The 20,562-nt window shown below is 41.7% G+C and overlaps 2 protein-coding genes across 2 annotated transcripts; both read left to right on the top strand.

Annotated features, from left to right (window-relative positions):
- The first annotated feature begins 478 nt into the window (after positions 1-478).
- Positions 479-10,407, top strand: LOC101830148 (protocadherin beta-6). The gene is made up of 2 exons (XM_040741927.1): positions 479-2,014; positions 8,813-10,407. The coding sequence occupies exons 1-2, from the start codon at positions 875-877 to the stop codon at positions 10,067-10,069; spliced, it is 2,397 nt and encodes a 798-aa protein (XP_040597861.1). The 5' UTR covers positions 479-874; the 3' UTR covers positions 10,070-10,407.
- A 965-nt stretch (positions 10,408-11,372) lies between these two features.
- LOC121138891 (protocadherin beta-14) lies at positions 11,373-20,010 on the top strand. The gene has a single exon (XM_040741926.1). It carries the CDS (start codon positions 12,661-12,663, stop codon positions 15,040-15,042), a length of 2,382 nt encoding a protein of 793 aa, XP_040597860.1. The 5' UTR covers positions 11,373-12,660; the 3' UTR covers positions 15,043-20,010.
- The last annotated feature ends 552 nt before the right edge of the window (positions 20,011-20,562 follow it).

Below are 20,562 nucleotides of genomic sequence, written 5' to 3'. Positions count from 1 at the left end.
GCAAGATTCTACCTGATGACCAGTCAACATGAAAGCGTGCATCACTTCATGAAAGACAGACAAATGTTCATTAAATGTATACATGAAGTCACCACACAAGCACTAAAGTTCTAAATATTGAAAAGACAACATATATGTTAACAGGGATACAAGGCAGCTGGAACTCTCATGATTTGATTGTCTGGATACAACTACACATGAAGAATATCTTTTGAAGAAGCAAAGTAACCAAAAAATAGGAGGCCAGGATCTCTTGGAATTTGGTCTATCTTATTTTTTTATTTGTACTGACCTGAATGACATTTTCCTCTTCTAGATTTCAAAGCAATATATAAAATTATAATATCCACTGTCGTTAGTTTTGTGAACAAACAAATTAAAAACATCCACAAGAAAGCTGATTCATCTATTCAGTACTCATATAAAAACATTAATGATATCTTTATTTGTTCTACAATTTATTCTTACAACAAAAACTTAATTCAGTAAAATATTCATATTTATAACTTCCAATAGCTAAGAACTGGGCTTACAATTTAGGCTGCATATATAAATTAAACAGACACTGAAACACATCCAAGTTGAAATTTGGAGGAAATGGCAAAATGCAATGCCAAAACAAGTAAGGACGCTTGGTGACGCTGCAGGCTAAGAGTATGAAGAATGGGCTCTGCATAGGACCAGAACACCATTTCATTAAACTGAGAACCAGAACGTCGGGGTCTGTTTGAAAGAGGAGGTATTGAGAACGGTTTCTGGGAGAATTTGGGAAGAAGATGCCTCTAATCAGATTTACTTTAATATTTTCACGAACCCTCATGAGTGGATTGTAATCAACTTGAAGAAGCAGCGTTCCCTGTACTGCATCTGAACAATGGAGACAGCTCTAAGAAAAACGCCACAGCAAAGGCAAGTCGTTTTTCTTACTATGTTGTTGCTTTTGTGGGAGTCTGACACCGAGGCAATTAGATACTCCATGCCAGAAGAATCAGAGACTGGCTACTTGGTGGCTAACCTGGAAAGAGATCTGGGGCTCAGGGTGGGGGAGCTGGCCTCTAGAGGGGCACAAATCCATCACAGAGGAAACAAAGAGCTCTTGGGGCTGGATGCAGAGACCGGGAATTTGCTATTAAAGGAAAAGCCAGATCGCGAGGTGCTGTGTGGGGCGACAGACCCCTGTGTGTTGCACTTCCAACTCATACTCGAGAACCCTGTGCAGTTCTTCCAAACTGACCTGCAGCTCACAGACATAAACCACCATTCTCCGGAGTTCCCTGACAGAGATATGCTCCTAAAAGTGCCAGAGAATGTCCAACCAGGGACTGTGTTTCCTCTGAAGGCAGCTCAGGACTCTGACATAGGGAGCAATGCTGTTCAGAACTACACTGTCAGCCCCAACCTCCATTTCCATGCGGTCACTCACAGTCGCGCTGATGGCAGGAAATATCCAGAGCTGGTGCTGGACAGAGGCCTGGACAGGGAGGAGCAGCCTGAGCTCACTTTGACCCTCACTGCTGTGGATGGAGGGTCTCCGCCCAGGTCTGGGACCACCACAGTTCGCATTGAAGTCGTGGACATCAATGACAACGTCCCGCAGTTCCTACAGTCGCTCTATGAGGTGCAGGTCCCTGAGAACAGCCCCCTTGGTGCCCTAGTTGTCAGGGTCTCTGCCAGGGATTTAGATGCTGGGATACATGGGAATGTAGTCTACTCTCTGTTTCAAGGTGGTGGAGCTTCTCAACCGTTTGTAATAGATGAAGTCACTGGAGAAATCCGTCTGAGCAAAGAGTTGGATTTCGAGGTAACCAACCATTATAACATAGAAATTGCGGCCACGGATGGAGGTGGCCTTTCAGGGAAATGCACGGTGGCTGTACAGGTGTTGGATGTGAATGACAACGCCCCAGAGCTGACCATTTCCAAGCTCTCAAGCCCTATCCCCGAAAACTCCCTGGAGACTGTAATTGTTGTTTTCAGTGTTTCTGACCCAGATTCCGGGGACAATGGAAGGATGGTGTGTTCCATTCAGAATGATCTTCCATTTCTCTTAAAACCCACTTTCAAGAACTATTACACATTAATGCTAGAGGGGCCATTGGACAGAGAGAGCAGAGCTGAGTACAACATTACCATCTCAGTCACCGACCTGGGCACACCCAGGCTCACAACCCAGCATACCATAACAGTGCAGGTGTCTGACGTCAACGACAACGCCCCCGCCTTCACACAAACCTCCTACACCCTGTTTGTCCAGGAGAACAACAGCCCTGCCCTGCACATAGGCACCATCAGAGCCACAGACTCAGACTCGGGCTCCAATGCCCGCATCACTTACTCGCTGCTGCCCAGCCACGACCCACAGCTGGCCCTGGACTCGCTCATCTCCATCAATGCCGACAACGGGCAGCTGTTCGCACTCAGGGCCCTGGACTGGGATTATAGGCTGACACTCCCCTGATCCATATCTAAAATCCATATATGAGTGAGTGCATACCATGTTTGTCTTTTTCTGTCTGGGTTACCCTCACTCAGGATGATTTCCTCTAGTGCCATCCATTTGCCTGCAAATTTCAAGATTCCATTGGTTTTCTCCGCTGAGTACTACTCAACTGTGTAAATGTACCACATTTTCTCTATCCACTCTTCAGTTGTGGGGCATCTAGGTTGCTTCCAGGATCTAGCTATTACATATAATGCTGCTATGAACATAGTGGAACAGACATCCTTGTGTGAATGGGAATGTTTTAGGTATATGCCTAAGAGTGGAATTGCTGGATCTTGTGGTAGGCTCAGACCCATTTTCCTGAGGAATCTCCATACTGATTTCCAAAGTGGCTGTACTAGTTGGCACTCCCACCAGCAGTGGAGGAGTGTTCCCCTTTCTCCACATCCTCTCCAGCATAAACTGTCATTGGTGTTTTTGATTTTAGCCATTCTGAAATGAGTAAGATAATATCTCAGAGTTGTTGTGATTTGCATTTCCCTAATGGCTAGTGATGTTGAGCACTTTCTCAAACGTCTCTCAGCCATTTTAGACTCCTCAATTGAGAATTCTCTATTTAGTTCAGTCCCCCACTTTTAATTGGATCCTTGGTGTTTTGGAGACTTGATTCTTGAATTCTTTGTAAATTTTGGAGATCAGTCCTCTGTCAGATGTGGGGTTAGTGAATATCTTTTCCCAATCTGTGGGGGTGCCTTTTTGTCCTGCTGACTGTGTCCTTTGCCCTACAGAAGCTTCTCAATTTCAGGAGGTCCCATTTATTAATTGTCGATCTCAATGTTTGTGCTGCAGGTGTTATATTCAGGAAGCAGTCTTTGTACCAATTCATTCAAGGGTACCTCCCACTTTCTCTTCTAAGAGGTTCAATACGGCTGGATTTATATTGAGGCCTTTGATCCATTTAGACTTAAGTTCTGTGCATGGTGATAGACATGGATCTATCTGCAGTCTTCTACATGCCAATATCCAGTTATTCCAGCACCATTTTTTGAAGATGGTGTCTTTTTTCCATTGCATAATTTTAGGTTCTTTGTTGGAAATCAGCTGTTCATAGGTTTGTGTATTAATCTCAGTGTTTTCAGTTTGATTCCTTTGGTCTACCTGTCTATTTTTGTGCCAATACCAAGCTGTTTTCAGGACTACTGTAATAGAGCTTGAAGTCAGGAATGGTGATGCCTCCAGACATTGCTTTGTTGAACAGTGTTGCCTTGGCTATCCTGGGCTTTTTGTTTTTCCATATAAATTTGAGAATTGTTCTTTCAAGGTCTGTGAAGAATTGTGCTGGGATTTTAATGGTTATTGAGTTAAATCTGTATATTGCTTTCGGTAAGATTGTCATTTTTACTATGTTGATCCTACCTATCCAAGAGCACGGGAGATCTTTCCATTTCCTGGTGTCTTCTTTAATTTCTTTCTTTAAAGGCTCAAAGTTCTTGTGATACAGGTCTTTCACCTGTTTGGTTAGCGTTATCCCCAGGCATTTTATGTTGTTTGTGACAATTGTAAAGGGTGATGATTCTCTGATTTCTTTCTCAGCTCTTTTTTCATCTGTATATAGTAGGGCTACTGATTTTGAGTTGGTCTTGTATCCTGCCATGTTGCTGAAGGTGTTTATCAGCTGCAAGTGTTCCCTGGTAGAGTTTTTTGGATCACTTATGTAAACTGTCATATCATCTGCAAATAGTGTAAGTTTGACCTTTTCCTTTCCACTTTGTATCCCCTTCATCTCCTTTTGTTGTCTTATTGCTCTAGCTAGAACTTCCAGTACAATATTGACGAAATATTGGGGGAGGGGACAGCCTTGCCTTGTTCCTGATCTTAGAGGAATTGCCTTGAGTTTCTCTCCATTCAGTTTGATGTTGGTTGTTGGTTTGCTGTATATAGCTTTTATGATGTTTAGGTATGTTCATGTTATCCCGAATCTCTCCAAGACCTTTATCACGAAGGGGTGTTGAATTTTATCAAAGGATTTTTCACCATCTAGTGAGATGATCATGTGATTTTTGTTTCTCAGTTTGTTTATGTGGTGGATCACATTGATGGATTTTCATATGTTGAACCATCCCTGCATCCCTGGAATGAAGCCTACTTGATCATGGTGGATGAGGTTTCTGATGTGTTCTTGGATCCAATTTGCCAGTATTTTATTGAGTATTTTTGCATCAATGTTCATGAGGGATATTTGTCTGAAGTTATCTTTCTTAGTTGTGTCTTTGTGTGGCTTGGGTATCAATGTTATTGAAGCCTCGTAAAAAGAGTTTGGCAAAGACCTTTCTGCTTCTATTGCATGGAATACTTTGGGGAGAATTGGTATAATCCATTATTTGAATTTCTGGTAAAATTCTGCACTGAAGCTATCTTACCCTGGGCTTTTTTGGTTTGGAGACTTTTGATGACTGTTTCTATTTCCTTAGGTGTTATAGGACTATTTAAATTGCTTGTCTGTTCTTGATTTAATTTTAGTAAGTGATATTTATCCAGAAAATTGTCCATTTCCTTTAAATTTTCAAATTTTGTGGAGTACAGCTTTTCATAATATGACCTGATGATTCTCTGGATTTCCTCAGTGAACATCTATGCCCCAAATGCAAAGCCATCCACATTCGTAAAAGAAACATTACTAAAACTCAATGCACATATAAAACCTCACACACTTGTAGTGAGAGACTTCAGCACCCCAGTCTCACCACTAGACAGGACCACAAGACAGAAACTTAGCAAGGATATGAAGTACCTAATTGATGGTATGACACAATTGGGTTTAACAGACATCTATAAAACACTCCATCCAAACACAAAAGAATATACCTTCTTCTCAGCTCCACATAGAACCTTCTCAAAAATCGACCACATACTTGACAACATAGCAAACCTCAACAGGTACAAAAAATTGGAATAACTCCGTGTATCTTATCAGACCATCATGCCTTAAAGTTAGAATTCAACAATAACACAAACTACAGAAACCCTGCAAACTCATGGAAATTGAATAATACACTATTGTACCACTCCTGGGTCAAAGAAGAAATAAAAAAAGAAATTAACGACTTCCTAGAATTTAATGAGAATGAAGACACAACATACACACACTTATGGGACACTTTGAAAGCAGTGCTAAGAGGAAATTTCATAGCACTAACTGCCCACATGAAGAAACTGGAAAATAGTCACACTAGAGAATTAACAGCACAACTGAAACCTCTAGAACAAAAGGAAGTTAACTCACCCCAGAGGAGCAGATGCCAAGAAATAATTAAATTGAGGACTGAAATCAGAGTAGAAAATAGGAAAACGATACAAAGAATCAATGTAACAAAGAGTTGTTCTTCAAGAAAATCAACAAGATAGGCAAACCTTTATCCAAACTTACCAAAAGGCAGAGTATGAACATGCAAATTAACAAAATCAGAAATAAAAAGGGAGGTTTGGCTGTTTTAAATAATAATATGAGAATGCACATGCACGAGCACGCACGCGCACACACACACATATGGCTAGATGTATGTTTGCAGTTGTGATGAACATTCACTTCTTGGGGGTAGAGTTGTATAAGTAAACCTTCAGTAGGTATTTCCAACCAGGTTTCCAAATTGGTTATAGCAACTTACACCACAAGTAGTCAAATCTACATGTACAACTTCCTCCACATCTTTCCCAATCCTGTTTTCATCGACAACCATTGTGTGTGTGTGTCTACAATCCAGGCATGTTTGGACCAAGACATTTATGGAGGTCAGGAGACAACCTTGGGATACTTAGATATGTGTTTAACATATTCCCATTTCCCATTTCCTATTGTCTTGACTGTTATGTGAAAAAGTTTTCTCAGTCTTAATAGAATTTATCTTTAAATAAATACAAACTGCATCAGAAATCAATTATATTTGCCATATCTTATGCTCTTGTATGAGTACTCATTCACATTTTAAATATTTAAAGACACTTTCCAATTCATATGATAAGAAAAAGGCAAGACAGTAACAGAATATAACCACGACATTATCTGCATTTCTGTTGTTGTTTTTGGAGACACAGTCTTTCTTCCCTTGCTATCCATTTGTTTCAGACTCCTAAGTACTGGGATTAGAGTTGTGCATCACCATGCATCTTTGAATGTAATTTTATACATCATGCCATTTCTTATAATAACTTTGGTCAATCAACATGAGGACATTTTGTCCAATGAAATGTTATAGTAAGACACTTAGATTTCTCAAAACCATGAGTAATTCTACTCACTTAGAAGTAAAATTAAATCTTAAAGTTCTCATGACAAATGTCAATTGCTCCTCATCCCTATTTTAAATTATTCATTTTGTTTAGATATTGGTATCATATGTACCTTTTGGCCAGAGTTTCCCGCTCAATAGCCTTATGATTACTATTACTGTTCTCATGTGGCCCTTGCAACAAAATCTGTTGTTCATGCTATTTATGAGCCATACATTTTAGAGAGCTTAATCTTAAGTTCAATATTTTACATTTTAATAATTTGTTGATGTGTTTATTGGGAAAATTAAGCAGTGTACCTCTCAAATGCATGAATCATATAACTCATCAGAGATCAGTTGCATTGCTAAAGAATCAAAGTTGATTGTGGGAAGTTTTCATGGCCAGAAGAGTGATTCTGAGATGTTCCTACACGTGAGAGACTGAAGTGTGGATTTCCCTTAGATCAGCAGGAGATTGACTCAATATCTAGAGTGAGCCTGAAAACCAGCTTAAAAAAAACACAAGCATGCACAAACAAACAGACTCCTACAGAATCCCTACAGTCAGTTTGAGAAACACTGACTCAACTCAGAAGTCCTTATAATTCTGAAATTTGGATAAAAGTCTTTATAATTTGGATAAAAGTCTTTAAAAGTCTTTATAAAGTTAAGTGTTTATCTGAAAACGGCTCATGAAGTTATTGATTTGAACGCATGGTGGCGGTGTAGGCTAAGAGAATGTGTAAGAAGTCTTTGGAGTCCTTGGATTTCTACTTTACCTAGAAACTGAAGCAAAATATAGGACCGTTTGCTACTGCAGCTAAGACAAAAGCACTCCGGAGAAAAGGAGTCACCAGGAACTTGTAAGATAAAATCCAAAAATTCCACAGCAAAGACTTTACAGAAGGCCAAAACTACCTCCGTGATTAAGAACTGAAAGGAGTTTCCCCTCCCGGTAACAGCAGAGATGCCACGAACAAAGGCGCAGTGCAAAGCAAGGCAGGTGGTAATTTTAATTGCATTGATGCTTTCATGGGAGGTGGGCTCAGAGTCAATTCGGTATGCCATGCTGGAGGAGACAGAAACCGGCACGTTTGTGGCCAATTTGACTAAGGACTTGGGACTAAGACTGGGAGAACTGGGAGCTCGGGGCGCTAGAGTGGTTTTCAAGGGGAACAGACAATATTTGCAGCTTGACCCACAGACTCAGGATTTGGTGGTCAATGAAAAGCTGGACAGGGAAGAGCTGTGCGGCTCCGCGGAGCCTTGTTTGCTGCCTTTTCGGGTGTTACTAAATAGTCCTTTGCAGTTTTATCAGGCTGTACTAAGAGTTATAGATATAAATGACCACGCCCCAGAGTTCCCAGCCAGAGAGGTTCTCCTTAAAATACCAGAGATAACTGCGCCGGGAAAGATACTCCCTTTGAAAATGGCACAGGACCTAGACACTGGCAGCCACAGCATTCAGAGCTACACTGTCAGCGACAACCGTCACTTCCACGTACTCACTCACAACCGCAGGGACGGCAAGAAATTCCCTGAGCTAGTGTTGGACAAGGCATTGGACTATGAGGAGCAGGCTCAGCTCAGACTAACGCTCACTGCGTTAGATGGCGGGTCTCCACCCAGGTCAGGGACCACAGAGATCCAAATACTTGTTTTGGATACAAATGACAACACACCCGAATTTTCTCAGGAGCTCTATGAGGTCCAAGTCCCGGAGAACAGCCCCATTGACACACTGCTTATTACCGTCTCGGCAAGAGATTTGGATACAGGAACCTTTGGAGAGGTTTCTTATGCACTGTTTCAAGACGATGGTGTTAAGGAGCCTTTTATAATAGACACAAAGACAGGAGAAATTCGGCTAAGAAACACTTTGGATTTTGAAACATTCCAGTCCTACCATGTGGGTGTTGAGGCCATAGATGGTGGCGGGCTAACCGGAAAGTGCTCTTTAGTCGTACAGGTATTGGACGTGAATGATAATGCTCCGGAAGTGATCCTATCCTCACTCAACAGCCCAATCCCCGAAAATTTGCCAGGCATCATAGTGGCAGTGCTCAGCGTTTCAGACGCAGACTCGGAAAATAACCAGGAGGTTATGTGTTCCATAGATGACAATCTTCCATTTCTTCTAAGACAATCCACGGAGAATTTCTATACTTTGGAAACAGATGGGGCACTGGACAGAGAAAGTAGAGCTGAGTACAATATCACCATTTCAGCCACCGACCTGGGCACACCCAGGCTCACAACCCAGCACACCATAACAGTGCAGGTGTCTGACGTCAACGACAACGCCCCCGCCTTCACACAAACCTCCTACACCCTGTTTGTCCAGGAGAACAACAGCCCTGCCCTGCACATAGGCACCATCAGCGCCACAGACTCAGACTCAGGCTCCAATGCCCGCATCACCTACTCGCTGCTGCCTGCCCACGACCCGCAGCTGGCCCCGGACTTGCTCATCTCCATCAACGCGGATAACGGGCAGCTGTTCACGCTCAGGGCCCTGGACTATGAGGCCCTGCAGACCTTCGAGTTCCGCGTGGGCGCCACAGACCAAGGCTCGCCCGCTCTCAGCAGTCAGGCTCTGGTGCGCGTGCTCGTGCTGGACGCCAACGACAATGCGCCCTTCGTGCTCTACCCGCTGCAGAACGCATCTGCGCCCTGCACAGAGCTGCTGCCCAGGGCGGCGGAGCCAGGATACCTGGTCACCAAGGTGGTGGCAGTGGACCGCGACTCTGGTCAGAATGCCTGGCTGTCGTTCCAGCTGCTCAAGGCCACAGAGCCAGGGCTGTTCAGCGTGTGGGCTCACAATGGGGAGGTGCGCACCTCCAGGCTGCTGAGTGAGCGCGATGCTCCCAAGCACAGGCTGCTGCTGCTGGTCAAGGACAATGGCGACCCTCCCAGGTCTGCCAGTGTCACTCTGCATGTGCTGCTGGTGGATGGCTTCTCTCAGCCCTACCTGCCTCTGCCCAAGGTGGAGCGCGAACCTGAGCATGAAGACAAGGAAATGCTCACCCTCTACTTAGTCATCGCCTTGACATCTGTGTCTTCGCTCTTCCTCTTGTCTGTGCTTCTGTTCGTTGGGGTGAGGCTGTGCAGGAGGGCCAGGGCCTCCACTTGGGGTGGCTGCTCTGTTTCGGAGGGCCCCTTTCCTGGTCACCTGGTGGATGTCAGAGGCACAGGAACCCTGTCACAGAGCTACCAGTATGAGGTGTGTCTGAGTGGCGACTCTGGGACTGGTGAGTTTAAATTCCTAAAGGCCATTAGCCCCCAATTCCCTCCTTTGGAGTCTGAGAGGAAAACAGAGGAAAGTTCTACCCTTTGGAATAGCTTCCTACTCATGTAAACACTGCAGTGTAGTAGTAAACTCTGTTTAAGCTTAGAGCTATCTTTTAAACTGAATCTGCATGCTGCTGATATATGTTGACTGAGGCTTATGGTCTTACATTTTATAACAAGTCCTGGAACTGGAATCCAGTGTCTCATTCGTTTTAGGGAAATTCAGTCACAGCTAAATTGGCAACCTTTTTATTTGTGTATTTATTTATTTCTGTTTTTGAGTCATGGTCTCACTTTGCACACTTGGTGGTCTGGATCGTGCTATGTAGAACTGGCTAGACTGAAACACAGAGACCCACCTGCCTCTCGACACCTTAGCACCATGATTAAAGACTTCTGTCATCATGCCTGGTCTGACCTGTCCTGTTACTGTTATTCTTGAGATTTCACCCTTTTTTTCAAGATGGTTTCTCTGCATAGCCCTGGTTGTCCTGGAACTATCTCTGTAGTCCAGCATGACCTTGAACTCAGAGATCTGCCTGCCTCTGCCAGCCATTGCTGGGATTAAAGGAGTGTGTCACCACCGCCCAGCCAAGACTGTATTTCTAAATAGTCAGTTCTGGAGATTCCACCAGTTTCTCTATTATGCTTCATAGTTGTGTTTAAATTAGTGCACTAACCTGTATTTGACAACTTAAATTTTTTAGTAAAATTTGAAATCCAATAATCTTTTAAATATATTATCATGTAAAACCTTTGAGACTGCATTTCAAAACAAGTGATTAATTTCCCTATTAGTGTGTAGGAATGTTTTAAATGGGGGTATTTGATATTACTGAATTTAGTGTCATTTTGGAGTAACTAGTTATCATGTGCACCTCTAAATATAAAAGAAAGGAAATCTAAGTGCTAAGACACATACCTTATTTATGCATAATTATTTTAGTATGTTTTAATAGTTCACATATTTTTAAATATAGATTTTACTAGGCTATAAATAGTTTGTGACCCCTTTGTTAGAACTGTATTGTCTTTTAGCATCAAGGTATTTACAAATGCTGAATTAGTATTTGCTGAAACATCCAACAGACCTTTTTTTAAAAAAATACATTTTTTACAAAGTACTAACATTCTCTCCAATGTACCTTTGCCAATGAATGAAGTTTTATTTTAATTACAATTACATGAAAATTTAAACCATATTGCTTACTGAGATTTTCTTCTTTCCTTCAATTCAGAAAACATTTTGTTGAGCATAAAATTCAGGAGATCACATTTTATCTTGTTTTTGTCTAACTGTTTAAGAGTTTAAAGCTATTTTGTCAAATCCAAGTTATATTTTCCAAATTTCTCCTTTCTGTTTTCGAGTATCCACATTTTCTCCTCTAATATTCTATGAACATAATTTACTAACTGCGAAGTGATTTATATTCATAGTTCTGTTTTGTAGGTTACAGATGCCATTATCCTTTGAAAAACTTTCTTTCCAAATTTCTGTCAATGGAAGGCAAATTATATTAAGGTGATGGGTGAATATTTTACTTTGAACCTTAATGAAAATGGAATATAATGGTCAAAGGAATCATTTGCTCTTTGGGATTCTGGAGTACTTGCCCTGTCTTTCAAATAGCATCCTTATTCTTGGGGGGCAGATTTTCTTGTTTCTTTGACTCCAACCACACAACTCTGGTTTGAACTTCAGTGTTTTTCAATTACATAGTTTCCACAACCCAAAGGTCCCCTACTCAAGGCACATAGGTCAAAATCCTTTCCAAGAAAGGGTCATTTTTACTTTATTGACTTCATTATCTTCTTCACATTTGTAGAAAAGACAGTTGAACTCTGACCCAGAAATGACTACTAATAAGTGAGCATCTCCATTCAGTTTTATTAGTCATCACCTACAGCACATTCACAAATGAAAGGCCCTAAGACTGCACACCACAGAGCGGAAAACAAATGAACAAACATTGTCTTTTAGTTTCCCTTCATGAGTTATAGGCACATTGCCATTTGGCAGTTAGGAGCTGCATTTTTTAAAATAATATTTTTATCTACAAACAGAAAAAAGTATCAATTCCTATAATAGATTGGAAACTCTTTCCAAGACCAAAAAAAATATTGTGTTTCCTCCAAGGTGCTATGGTCAGAAACCAAATGATTACCTGTACAGAAAAACAATTGTTAAATAAATGGCAATCACTGTAGAAATTTCTGTTCTGAGTTTGTAACTTTATGAGGAAGATAGAAATTTCTCTCACATGGATTAGTTATAGCAAGACTTCCAAATGAGGCTTAGGGGAAAAGGAACAAGAAAGGAGAGAAAAGAACACTTTGACCTGACAGGTGGGCATTTTAGCCCTTACAGAGGGGCTTTGAAACAAAAATTTTCTGAAGTCGTAAAGCAGAACACTTGGTGGCGCTGCAGGCTAAGAAAACGAAAATCCCCAGAAAGCCTGCTTGTGAAAGCAGTGCCATTTCTTTCCGCTGAGGAAGGAAGGTTTTCACATTTCTGCCGACAGACCCCTCAAAGAGGCAGACACACCGTGTCCAGCAATGTTAAACAGCAAAGAAGCTCAAAATTAGTAGGCCAAGATTCCTGAGTTGTTCACAGAGCAATTCTAGTGTAACTGCTGCATCTCTGGGACCTGAGGCACCATGGAGACACCACGACTGAAAAGGCAAGTGACCGCCTTTGTCTGTCTGTTACTATTGTGGGAGGCAGGCAGTGCGACCATTAAGTATTCGATTCTAGAGGAAACAGACAGGGGCTCTTTGGTGGGCAACCTAGCAAAAGATTTGGGATTGGGTTTAAGGGATCTGGTCAGCAGGGGCGCCCAGATTCTCAACAAAGGGAACAAACAGCTCTTGCAGCTGGAACAGAAAAGTGGAAATTTGGTTCTGAAAGAAAAATTGGATCGGGAGGAGTTATGCGGGAGCATGGACCCGTGCATCCTACATTTCCAGGTGTTACTAAAAAACCCAGTGCAATTTATTCAAGGGGAAATACAACTCCAAGATGTAAACGACCATGCCCCAGAATTCATGGAAGATGAAATTCTCCTTAAAATAGTCGAAAGCAGCCACCCAGGGGCCAAGTTTCCATTGAAAATAGCTCAAGATTTGGACATAGGTAGCAACACAGTTCAGAACTATACCATCACCATCAACTCCCATTTCCACCTTCTCACTGGCAATCACAGGGATGGCAGGAAATACCCTGAGCTGGTGCTGGACAGAGCCCTGGACCGAGAGGAGCAGGCAGAGGTCAGACTAACACTCACGGCTCTGGACGGTGGGTCACCCACAAAGACTGGGACTACCCAGGTTCTCGTCGTGGTGCTGGACACGAATGACAATGCCCCGGAATTTGCCCAGAGGATCTATGAGGTGCAGGTTCAGGAGAACATCCCTGTGGGCGCACTTGTCCTCACTGTGTCCGCAAGGGACGCAGACGCTGGGACAAATGGGGAGATGTCATACTCGCTTTTTCAAGCCTCAAATCCAGTCCTCCGGGCTTTTGAAATAAATACAGACAACGGAGAAATTAGAGTAAGAAAACTATTGGACTTCGAGGATATTCAATCTTACCGCATGGAAATCGAGGCCTCTGATGGGGGAGGTCTTTCAGGGAAGTGCACGGTAGCAATAGACGTGATGGATGTAAATGACAACGCCCCTGAACTCAGCATGTCATTGCTTATCAGTGACATTCCAGAAAACGCTCCTGAAAGTGTAGTCGCCATCTTTGGAATTTCAGACCCAGATTCTGGAGAGAATGGGAAAATGGTTTGCTCCACCCAAGATCGTCTTCCCTTCCTCTTGATACCTACTGAGGAAAATTTCTACACCTTGGTAACGGAAGGTGCACTGGACAGAGAAAGCACAGCTGAGTACAACATCACCATCACAGTCACCGACCTGGGCACACCCAGGCTCACAACCCAGCACACCATAACAGTGCAGGTGTCTGACGTCAACGACAACGCCCCCGCCTTCACACAAACCTCCTACACCCTGTTTGTCCAGGAGAACAACAGCCCCGCCCTGCACATAGGCGCCATCAGCGCCACAGACTCAGACTCAGGCTCCAATGCCCGCATCACCTACTCGCTGCTGCCAGCCCACGACCCGCAGCTGGCCCTGGACTCGCTCATCTCCATCAATGCCGACAACGGGCAGCTGTTCGCGCTCAGGGCGCTGGACTATGAGGCCCTGCAGACCTTCGAGTTCCGCGTGGGCGCCACAGATCAAGGCTCGCCGGTTCTCAGCAGTCAGGCTCTGGTGCGCGTGCTCGTGCTGGACGCCAACGACAATGCGCCCTTTGTGCTCTACCCGCTGCAGAATGCATCTGCGCCCTGCACAGAGCTGCTGCCCAGGGCGGCCGAGCGAGGATACCTGGTCACCAAGGTGGTGGCTGTGGACTGCGACTCTGGCCAGAATGCCTGGCTGTCGTTCCAGCTGCTCAAGGCCACTGAGCCAGGGCTGTTCAGCGTGTGGGCTCACAATGGCGAGGTGCGCACCTCCAGGCTGCTGAGTGAGCGCGATGCTCCCAAGCACAGGCTGCTGCTGCTGGTCAAGGACAATGGCGACCCTCCCAGGTCTGCCAGTGTCACTCTGCATGTGCTGCTGGTGGATGGCTTCTCTCAGCCCTACCTGCCTCTGCCCGAGATGGGGCGCGAACCTGCACAAGGCGAGGATGCACTCACGCTGTATCTGGTCATCGCCTTGGCATCTGTGTCTTCGCTCTTCCTCCTGTCTGTGCTGCTGTTTGTGGGGGTGAGGCTGTGCAGGAGGGCCAGGGCCACCTCTCGGGGTGGCTGCTTTGTTCAGGAGGGTCTCTTTCCTGGCCACCTGGTGGATGTCAGCGGAGCAGGGACTCTGTCCCAGAGCTACCAGTATGAGGTGTGCCTGACAGGAGGTACTGGGACCAATGAGTTCAAATTTCTTAAACCAGTACTTCCCAACTTCTTGAATGAAGGGGCCTATAGGAATGGCGAGGAAATTTCCAATTTTAGGGATCATTTGGGGATTAGCTAGAAATCATACTTTGACCTCGTGTGATGAATTGCAGTCTCCACTGATGCATCATGCGTAGGCTTCCAATTTTTCACTCACTGTAAAGTGAGAATTAGTGTGTTACTAATCATATATATATGTATATATATATATGTAGCTGCTTCTAATTGTTGACAATTTTTTTCAATTTTGTTAGCCAAGAACACAAAGTAGCTGCCATTTTTTCTTTCTTGATGGTATTATTTTCATCACTCTTTTTAAAATGTTACAGATGTTTTCAGGTCCCCAGTATTTAAGCCTGTGCATTGATTTCCTATAATCAAAGGATTCGTGTTTCAAAAGATATCCTTATCGTTAGTGTGAATTTAACGCTATTGTGAACTATGGCTTTCAGTCTTTAAAATAATTTTCAATTATGTGAACATTTCTGTGTTCTTCTAAATCCTACGAATCTGCCACCTGGTCTCAAGAACCCTATTTTTTTTCAAATGAACCGTTGGTCAATCAGGATTATGTTTTTAAATGGGGGTATTTTCTTTCAAAATAGATAAATTTAATTAAGTCATCTTTTGGCATTCTGAAAAACTTTGGTCTACCAAAAAGTGACAGAGTTATTGTGCTTAATTTTCTGTAAATGGTTTTGTTGTGTAGATGTTTATTCTCATTCTTTTAACATGATATAATCTTCATAATTATTACATACACAGTAAGTACAAAGAAGACACATTAGCATGCTTTCACCAGAAAGTTTTCATCACATCAGCATCATTATAAAATATATCTACTGGAGTTTTGGGTGTAGCTCAATGAAAGAACATGTGCTTAGCATGCATGTCACCGGAGATCCAGGGACCAGCATAAAAAAAAGAATATGTGAGTAATATCTTCACATGAATGTGAGACTTAAATGAGAGCAGCTCTCTAAAGATGAATTACAATAAACTTGTATAATTTAAACTGTCAGGGGCTTGAAAGGTGACTCAGTGTTTAATATTCTTCTGAGGACCCCATTTCAGGTCCCACCACCCATATCTGGTGGTTCAAATAGACTTTAATCCCAGCTATGTGGAGCTCCAATACCCTCTTCTGGTGGCCATCGGTAGCCACACAGAGAGAACTAATATTAATTAATAGATGTTATAACTTAAATAGTTATTGAAATTCAGTAGCTTAGCCATTTGGTCTTTGGCTTCTCCTTGATAAAAGACTTCTAAATAACTGACATTTATTATTGTCCTGCCAAGTTTCTTCAAAAACTGCTCTAGGTTATAAAATTGGTTGCATATGTCTGTTCATCATATTCTTTCACCATCCTTTGTTGTATCAATTGCAGTGTTTCCATTCTCATCTCTGATTTTTGTTTTTCTTTTCCTTTGAGTAAAGATCTGTTCTTGGTTGTCTTCATCTTTGTGAGTTATTCAGCCTCTTGATTGCTTGCTTCTGCCCTACTAGTTGTTTCAATTTATTAACTTTGAACTTGTTTTTTCTTGTCCTCTTCATCCTTTGAAATACAATGATAGACTGTTTATTTTGGAGCTTTATTTTTTGGTGGCAGTATTGGTTGATATACATTCCCCTCTTAGTACTGCATTTGCTGTGTCTGATAGATTTTAGAGTAGTGTGTTCATTTTCATTTGTTTGATAGAATTTTTATTTTAATCTTTGATAGAGTTCAAAAATAGGTTGCTTATGTTTAAATTTTCTGTTCCTTTCTTTTAATATATGGTCTAACGTACTCTAGGGTGTCCTCAAACTCACTTCAATGGCCATGGTGGCACTTAACTTGAGATCTCACTTCAGTGTACCAAGTGCTGGGATTACATACTAGTGCTACCCACACAGTTTAATTTTTCTTTGTTCTAATTTCTATGTTTTATTTTGATTTTTACCAGAATGTAGATCTTCTCCAGCTATTTTTTTATTCTTCTGATTAAAATTTCAGTCTCTGATATCATAGTTTTGTTTTCAAACAGCTCATTCATTCTCTATGGATGTTTCTTTTTATAGCAACCCTTAAGTTTTAAATTTTTGCTGATATTTAACTAATGAATGATTATATTCTTCTAGTGGTTTGCATATATGTATACATGTATGTCTAATTATTACCATTATCAACATTGAGAATGATTTCATCACTCCTAAAATGAGTTAAGGGAGAGAATTAAAATGAACTGACTAATTCAAATTGAAAGGAATTCCTGGCTTCCTTCCTTATGCCCTAATCACCAACGTTATCTTATCTCCTGCTTCATTTCAACAGACGTAGACCTTTAAGAATGCTTATAGATGAACTATTTCCTGAATTCTTACATTACCGAGAAGTATGGTTTAGCTGGGTATAAAGTTCTTCAGTCAACTTTCTGAAGATATGTGCTGACAACCAAATTCCTTTGAAAGAGCAGCGTGTGTTCTTTTAGCTACTGAGTCATTTCCCAGAGCCCTCCTCAAAGATTTTTAATGAAAACATTTTATTGAATATACTGTAAGAGGATAAATGGACTGGGTTGGAAGTATAGACTCACTTGTGTTTTATACGAATATGGCAAAGAACATCTTTCTGTGGTCAGATGACAAAATTTCTTTTCATGTAGTTTCCAAGCATGTAAGTAGTGCCACAAGAAGGAATGCATTAGTTCCTGGTGTACATTACAGGATGTTAGTATGAACTACAGTGAATGTTATTTCCAGTTTTAATTTGAGGTTCAGCATTGGGCTCTAGACTTCATTCTGCTCTGTGGTGCCATTACAGTCTGGTCTAATCTGGCCTGACTGCCATTACCATTTCCAGAGGAGTCTGGAGACATGTAGGGATACAGAACAGAATAAAATGTGTGTTAATGGTCCTTCAAGATACAGGAGTTGCCACCATGCCTAAGAAGCTAAGTTTGATCTCCAGGTCTCACATGCATTAAGGATACCAAACTGGGAAGGAAACCTGACAACTGATTGACCTCACTACTTGCCCAGAGTAAGTAGAGATGAAGTCAAACCTGGACTGCTGATCAACCTGTTTCTTTGGAGGAGAAGGGTGGAGAAGAGGGATTGAGAGCAAAGAAGGGAGAAAAGGTTCAAAGGAGTAGTGATGCCAAAGGTTTCAAAGAAGGACAACTGGTAGACCTTGTCACATGCCAGAAGTGAGTGGAGATCAACCTGGCCTGGACGGCTAATGAGTCTTGCTCTTGAGTAGGAGAGGGAGAAGGAGGAGAGAAGACCTCCTCAGATGTTTTTACATTAGTTCTTTCATCACAATTTGTCCATTCATCTACAGTTAGCTAAACTATAAGTGATTTATTTCAATAAGTACTCATAAATATTGATATGCTTATTATTCTTTACTGTTTGATGAATCATTTTCTCTGTAGTTGAACAATATAAATTGGGTAAAATATTGAGCCAAAATTGCTTTTTTCACAACATTCCTCAGTTACATTGTGTATAAAATGTTTCTTGGAGGTCTGGAGCCTCTGTGTTTTAACTTGGAGGCCAAACCCAGCAAGTATTTTGCCACTGAGTGCATTCCTACCATGGACTACCTTCCTGTTATGGTTAGTATTATAAATTTAACAGGATCTAGACTCACTTAGGATACAAGCCTTCAGATACATCTGTAAGGTGTAATACAGGTTAAGTAAGACTTTGAGAATTCCTGTTGGGAGATTATGTTGATTGCATTACTTGAGCAATGAAGGCCTACCCACTGCGGGTAGCACAGTTCTGTTTCTGGGATCCTGCGTTAGATGAGTGGAAAAAAACGAAGCTGAACTGAATCACTCCTCTATTCCTCTCTGCTTCCTTGCTGTGGGTGTCATGTGACCAGCTGCTTCATGCTCCTGCCACCTTGAATACCCCAGCATGATGGATGATAGCCTGGAAATGTGAGCACAAATAAACTGTCTTAAGTGGCTTTTGTCAAGGTATTTCACCACAGTAGCAAGAAAAGTAGTGACAACACTCCATTCTCTTTTTGAAGATTATTACCTTTTCTTTTATAATGCTTATTAATTTGTTCTTGTGTCTGACAATTACTAACTGAGACATCTCCCTAGCCTTATTCATGCATTTTATGAGTATATGCTGTCTGCATGTGTACAGCATGTGTGTAGAGCTCATGAAGACCAGAAGGGGCATCAAACACCCTGGAACTGGAGTTACAGGTGTTTGTGAGTTCCTGATGGGAGTGCTTGAAACTGATTCTGTGTTCTCTTCAAGAGAGCAAAAGATCTTAAAGACCAAGCCACCATTCTAACCATATTGTCATATTATGATTATTGTAATGATAATTTTTGAAACTGAGAATACCTTTCAATATGATACATATTTTGACTATGCCATTTATATAGTAAGTATAATGGTCTACAACTTGTCTGGTATTTCCAATCTTTAAAGTTGCTGTGGGCTTATTTATGCTTCTTCAAGTTTGTGCTGTCTTTATTTCTTTGTGTGACTCATGTGGCTGCTTTCCCTTTAAGCCCTTTAAGGCATTTACATGTTGTATCTACAACTATCTGTGACTACACATTTCATTTTTTTCTTTTTGCTTGTCTTTTTTTCCTGATTTACTTGACAAATCAGTGATCTCTCCTCTGTAGCATGCAGTAATATTCACAGATAGAGCTCTTTCTTTGGTGGGCTTAAAAGAGACTCTGTACACATAGATTAGTAATAATTGTGAAAATGTCCTAATTACACTTTAAAACTTATTTTGAGTGCCTATTAGGGTTGAAACACAGGTATTCCTGGAATTTGAACTTAGGTTTTCAGCTGTGGTGGCAGGCACATTTGCTGGCTAAACCATTTTGCCATACCTATGTTTAGTTCACATATATTAGTAAACTTAAAAATTACAGTACAAGTTGGGAGCAATACCAACACTGGGGAGTCAGATGAAAGTGGATCAAGGTTTTAAGGCCATCCTGGGCTACAGAGCAAATCTGAGTTCAGTCTTGGGTATAAAATATCTTGTCTCTAATAAAACCTTAATTAAATGTCCTACAAATGCATTTCTTTTCATAAAATGCTCTCTTACTATTTGTAGTATTTGATGTTTGCTTTGCTCACACACAATAATTCACTGGAAGAACTGGACAAGCATTTGTGAGAAAATTGGTTGGAACTGGTCCTTGATGCTCCTGAACTCCTGGTTCAAAATTCACGCCACCGAGAGCATAGTGCAAAGACCAAGAAGGAGATGCTGCAGCTTCTAATAAAACGTGCATGCACAGTGCCCTCTTCTGCCTCCTAAATTCACACCTACATTCTGGATCAGAGTAAGTGGGTGCACAGCAGCCTCGAGTCCCCAGTAAAACTGGAGTCAGAGAAATGTCAACTGTATTGCCAGCTTCATAACTTTCTGAACTTGTGAATGAAAAGCAGCAACAGCAAGAAAATGACTTCGACATTCTAATGAAGATTGTGTGAAAGAATAACATTCTTCAGCATAATTTACATCTAGAATAATAATTCAAAGGAGTCTGGGAAATGGAGTTTTAAGCTGATACCCCAAATGAAAACATTTCTACCAAGTACATCACAGCCTTAGAT

The sequence above is a fragment of the Mesocricetus auratus genome, unplaced genomic scaffold, assembly GCF_017639785.1.
Source record: "Mesocricetus auratus isolate SY011 unplaced genomic scaffold, BCM_Maur_2.0 Super-Scaffold_6730, whole genome shotgun sequence".
Lineage (NCBI taxonomy): Eukaryota > Metazoa > Chordata > Mammalia > Rodentia > Cricetidae > Mesocricetus > Mesocricetus auratus.
Note: the sequence above shows the minus strand (reverse complement) of the source record. Positions and strands in the feature narration are given on the sequence as shown.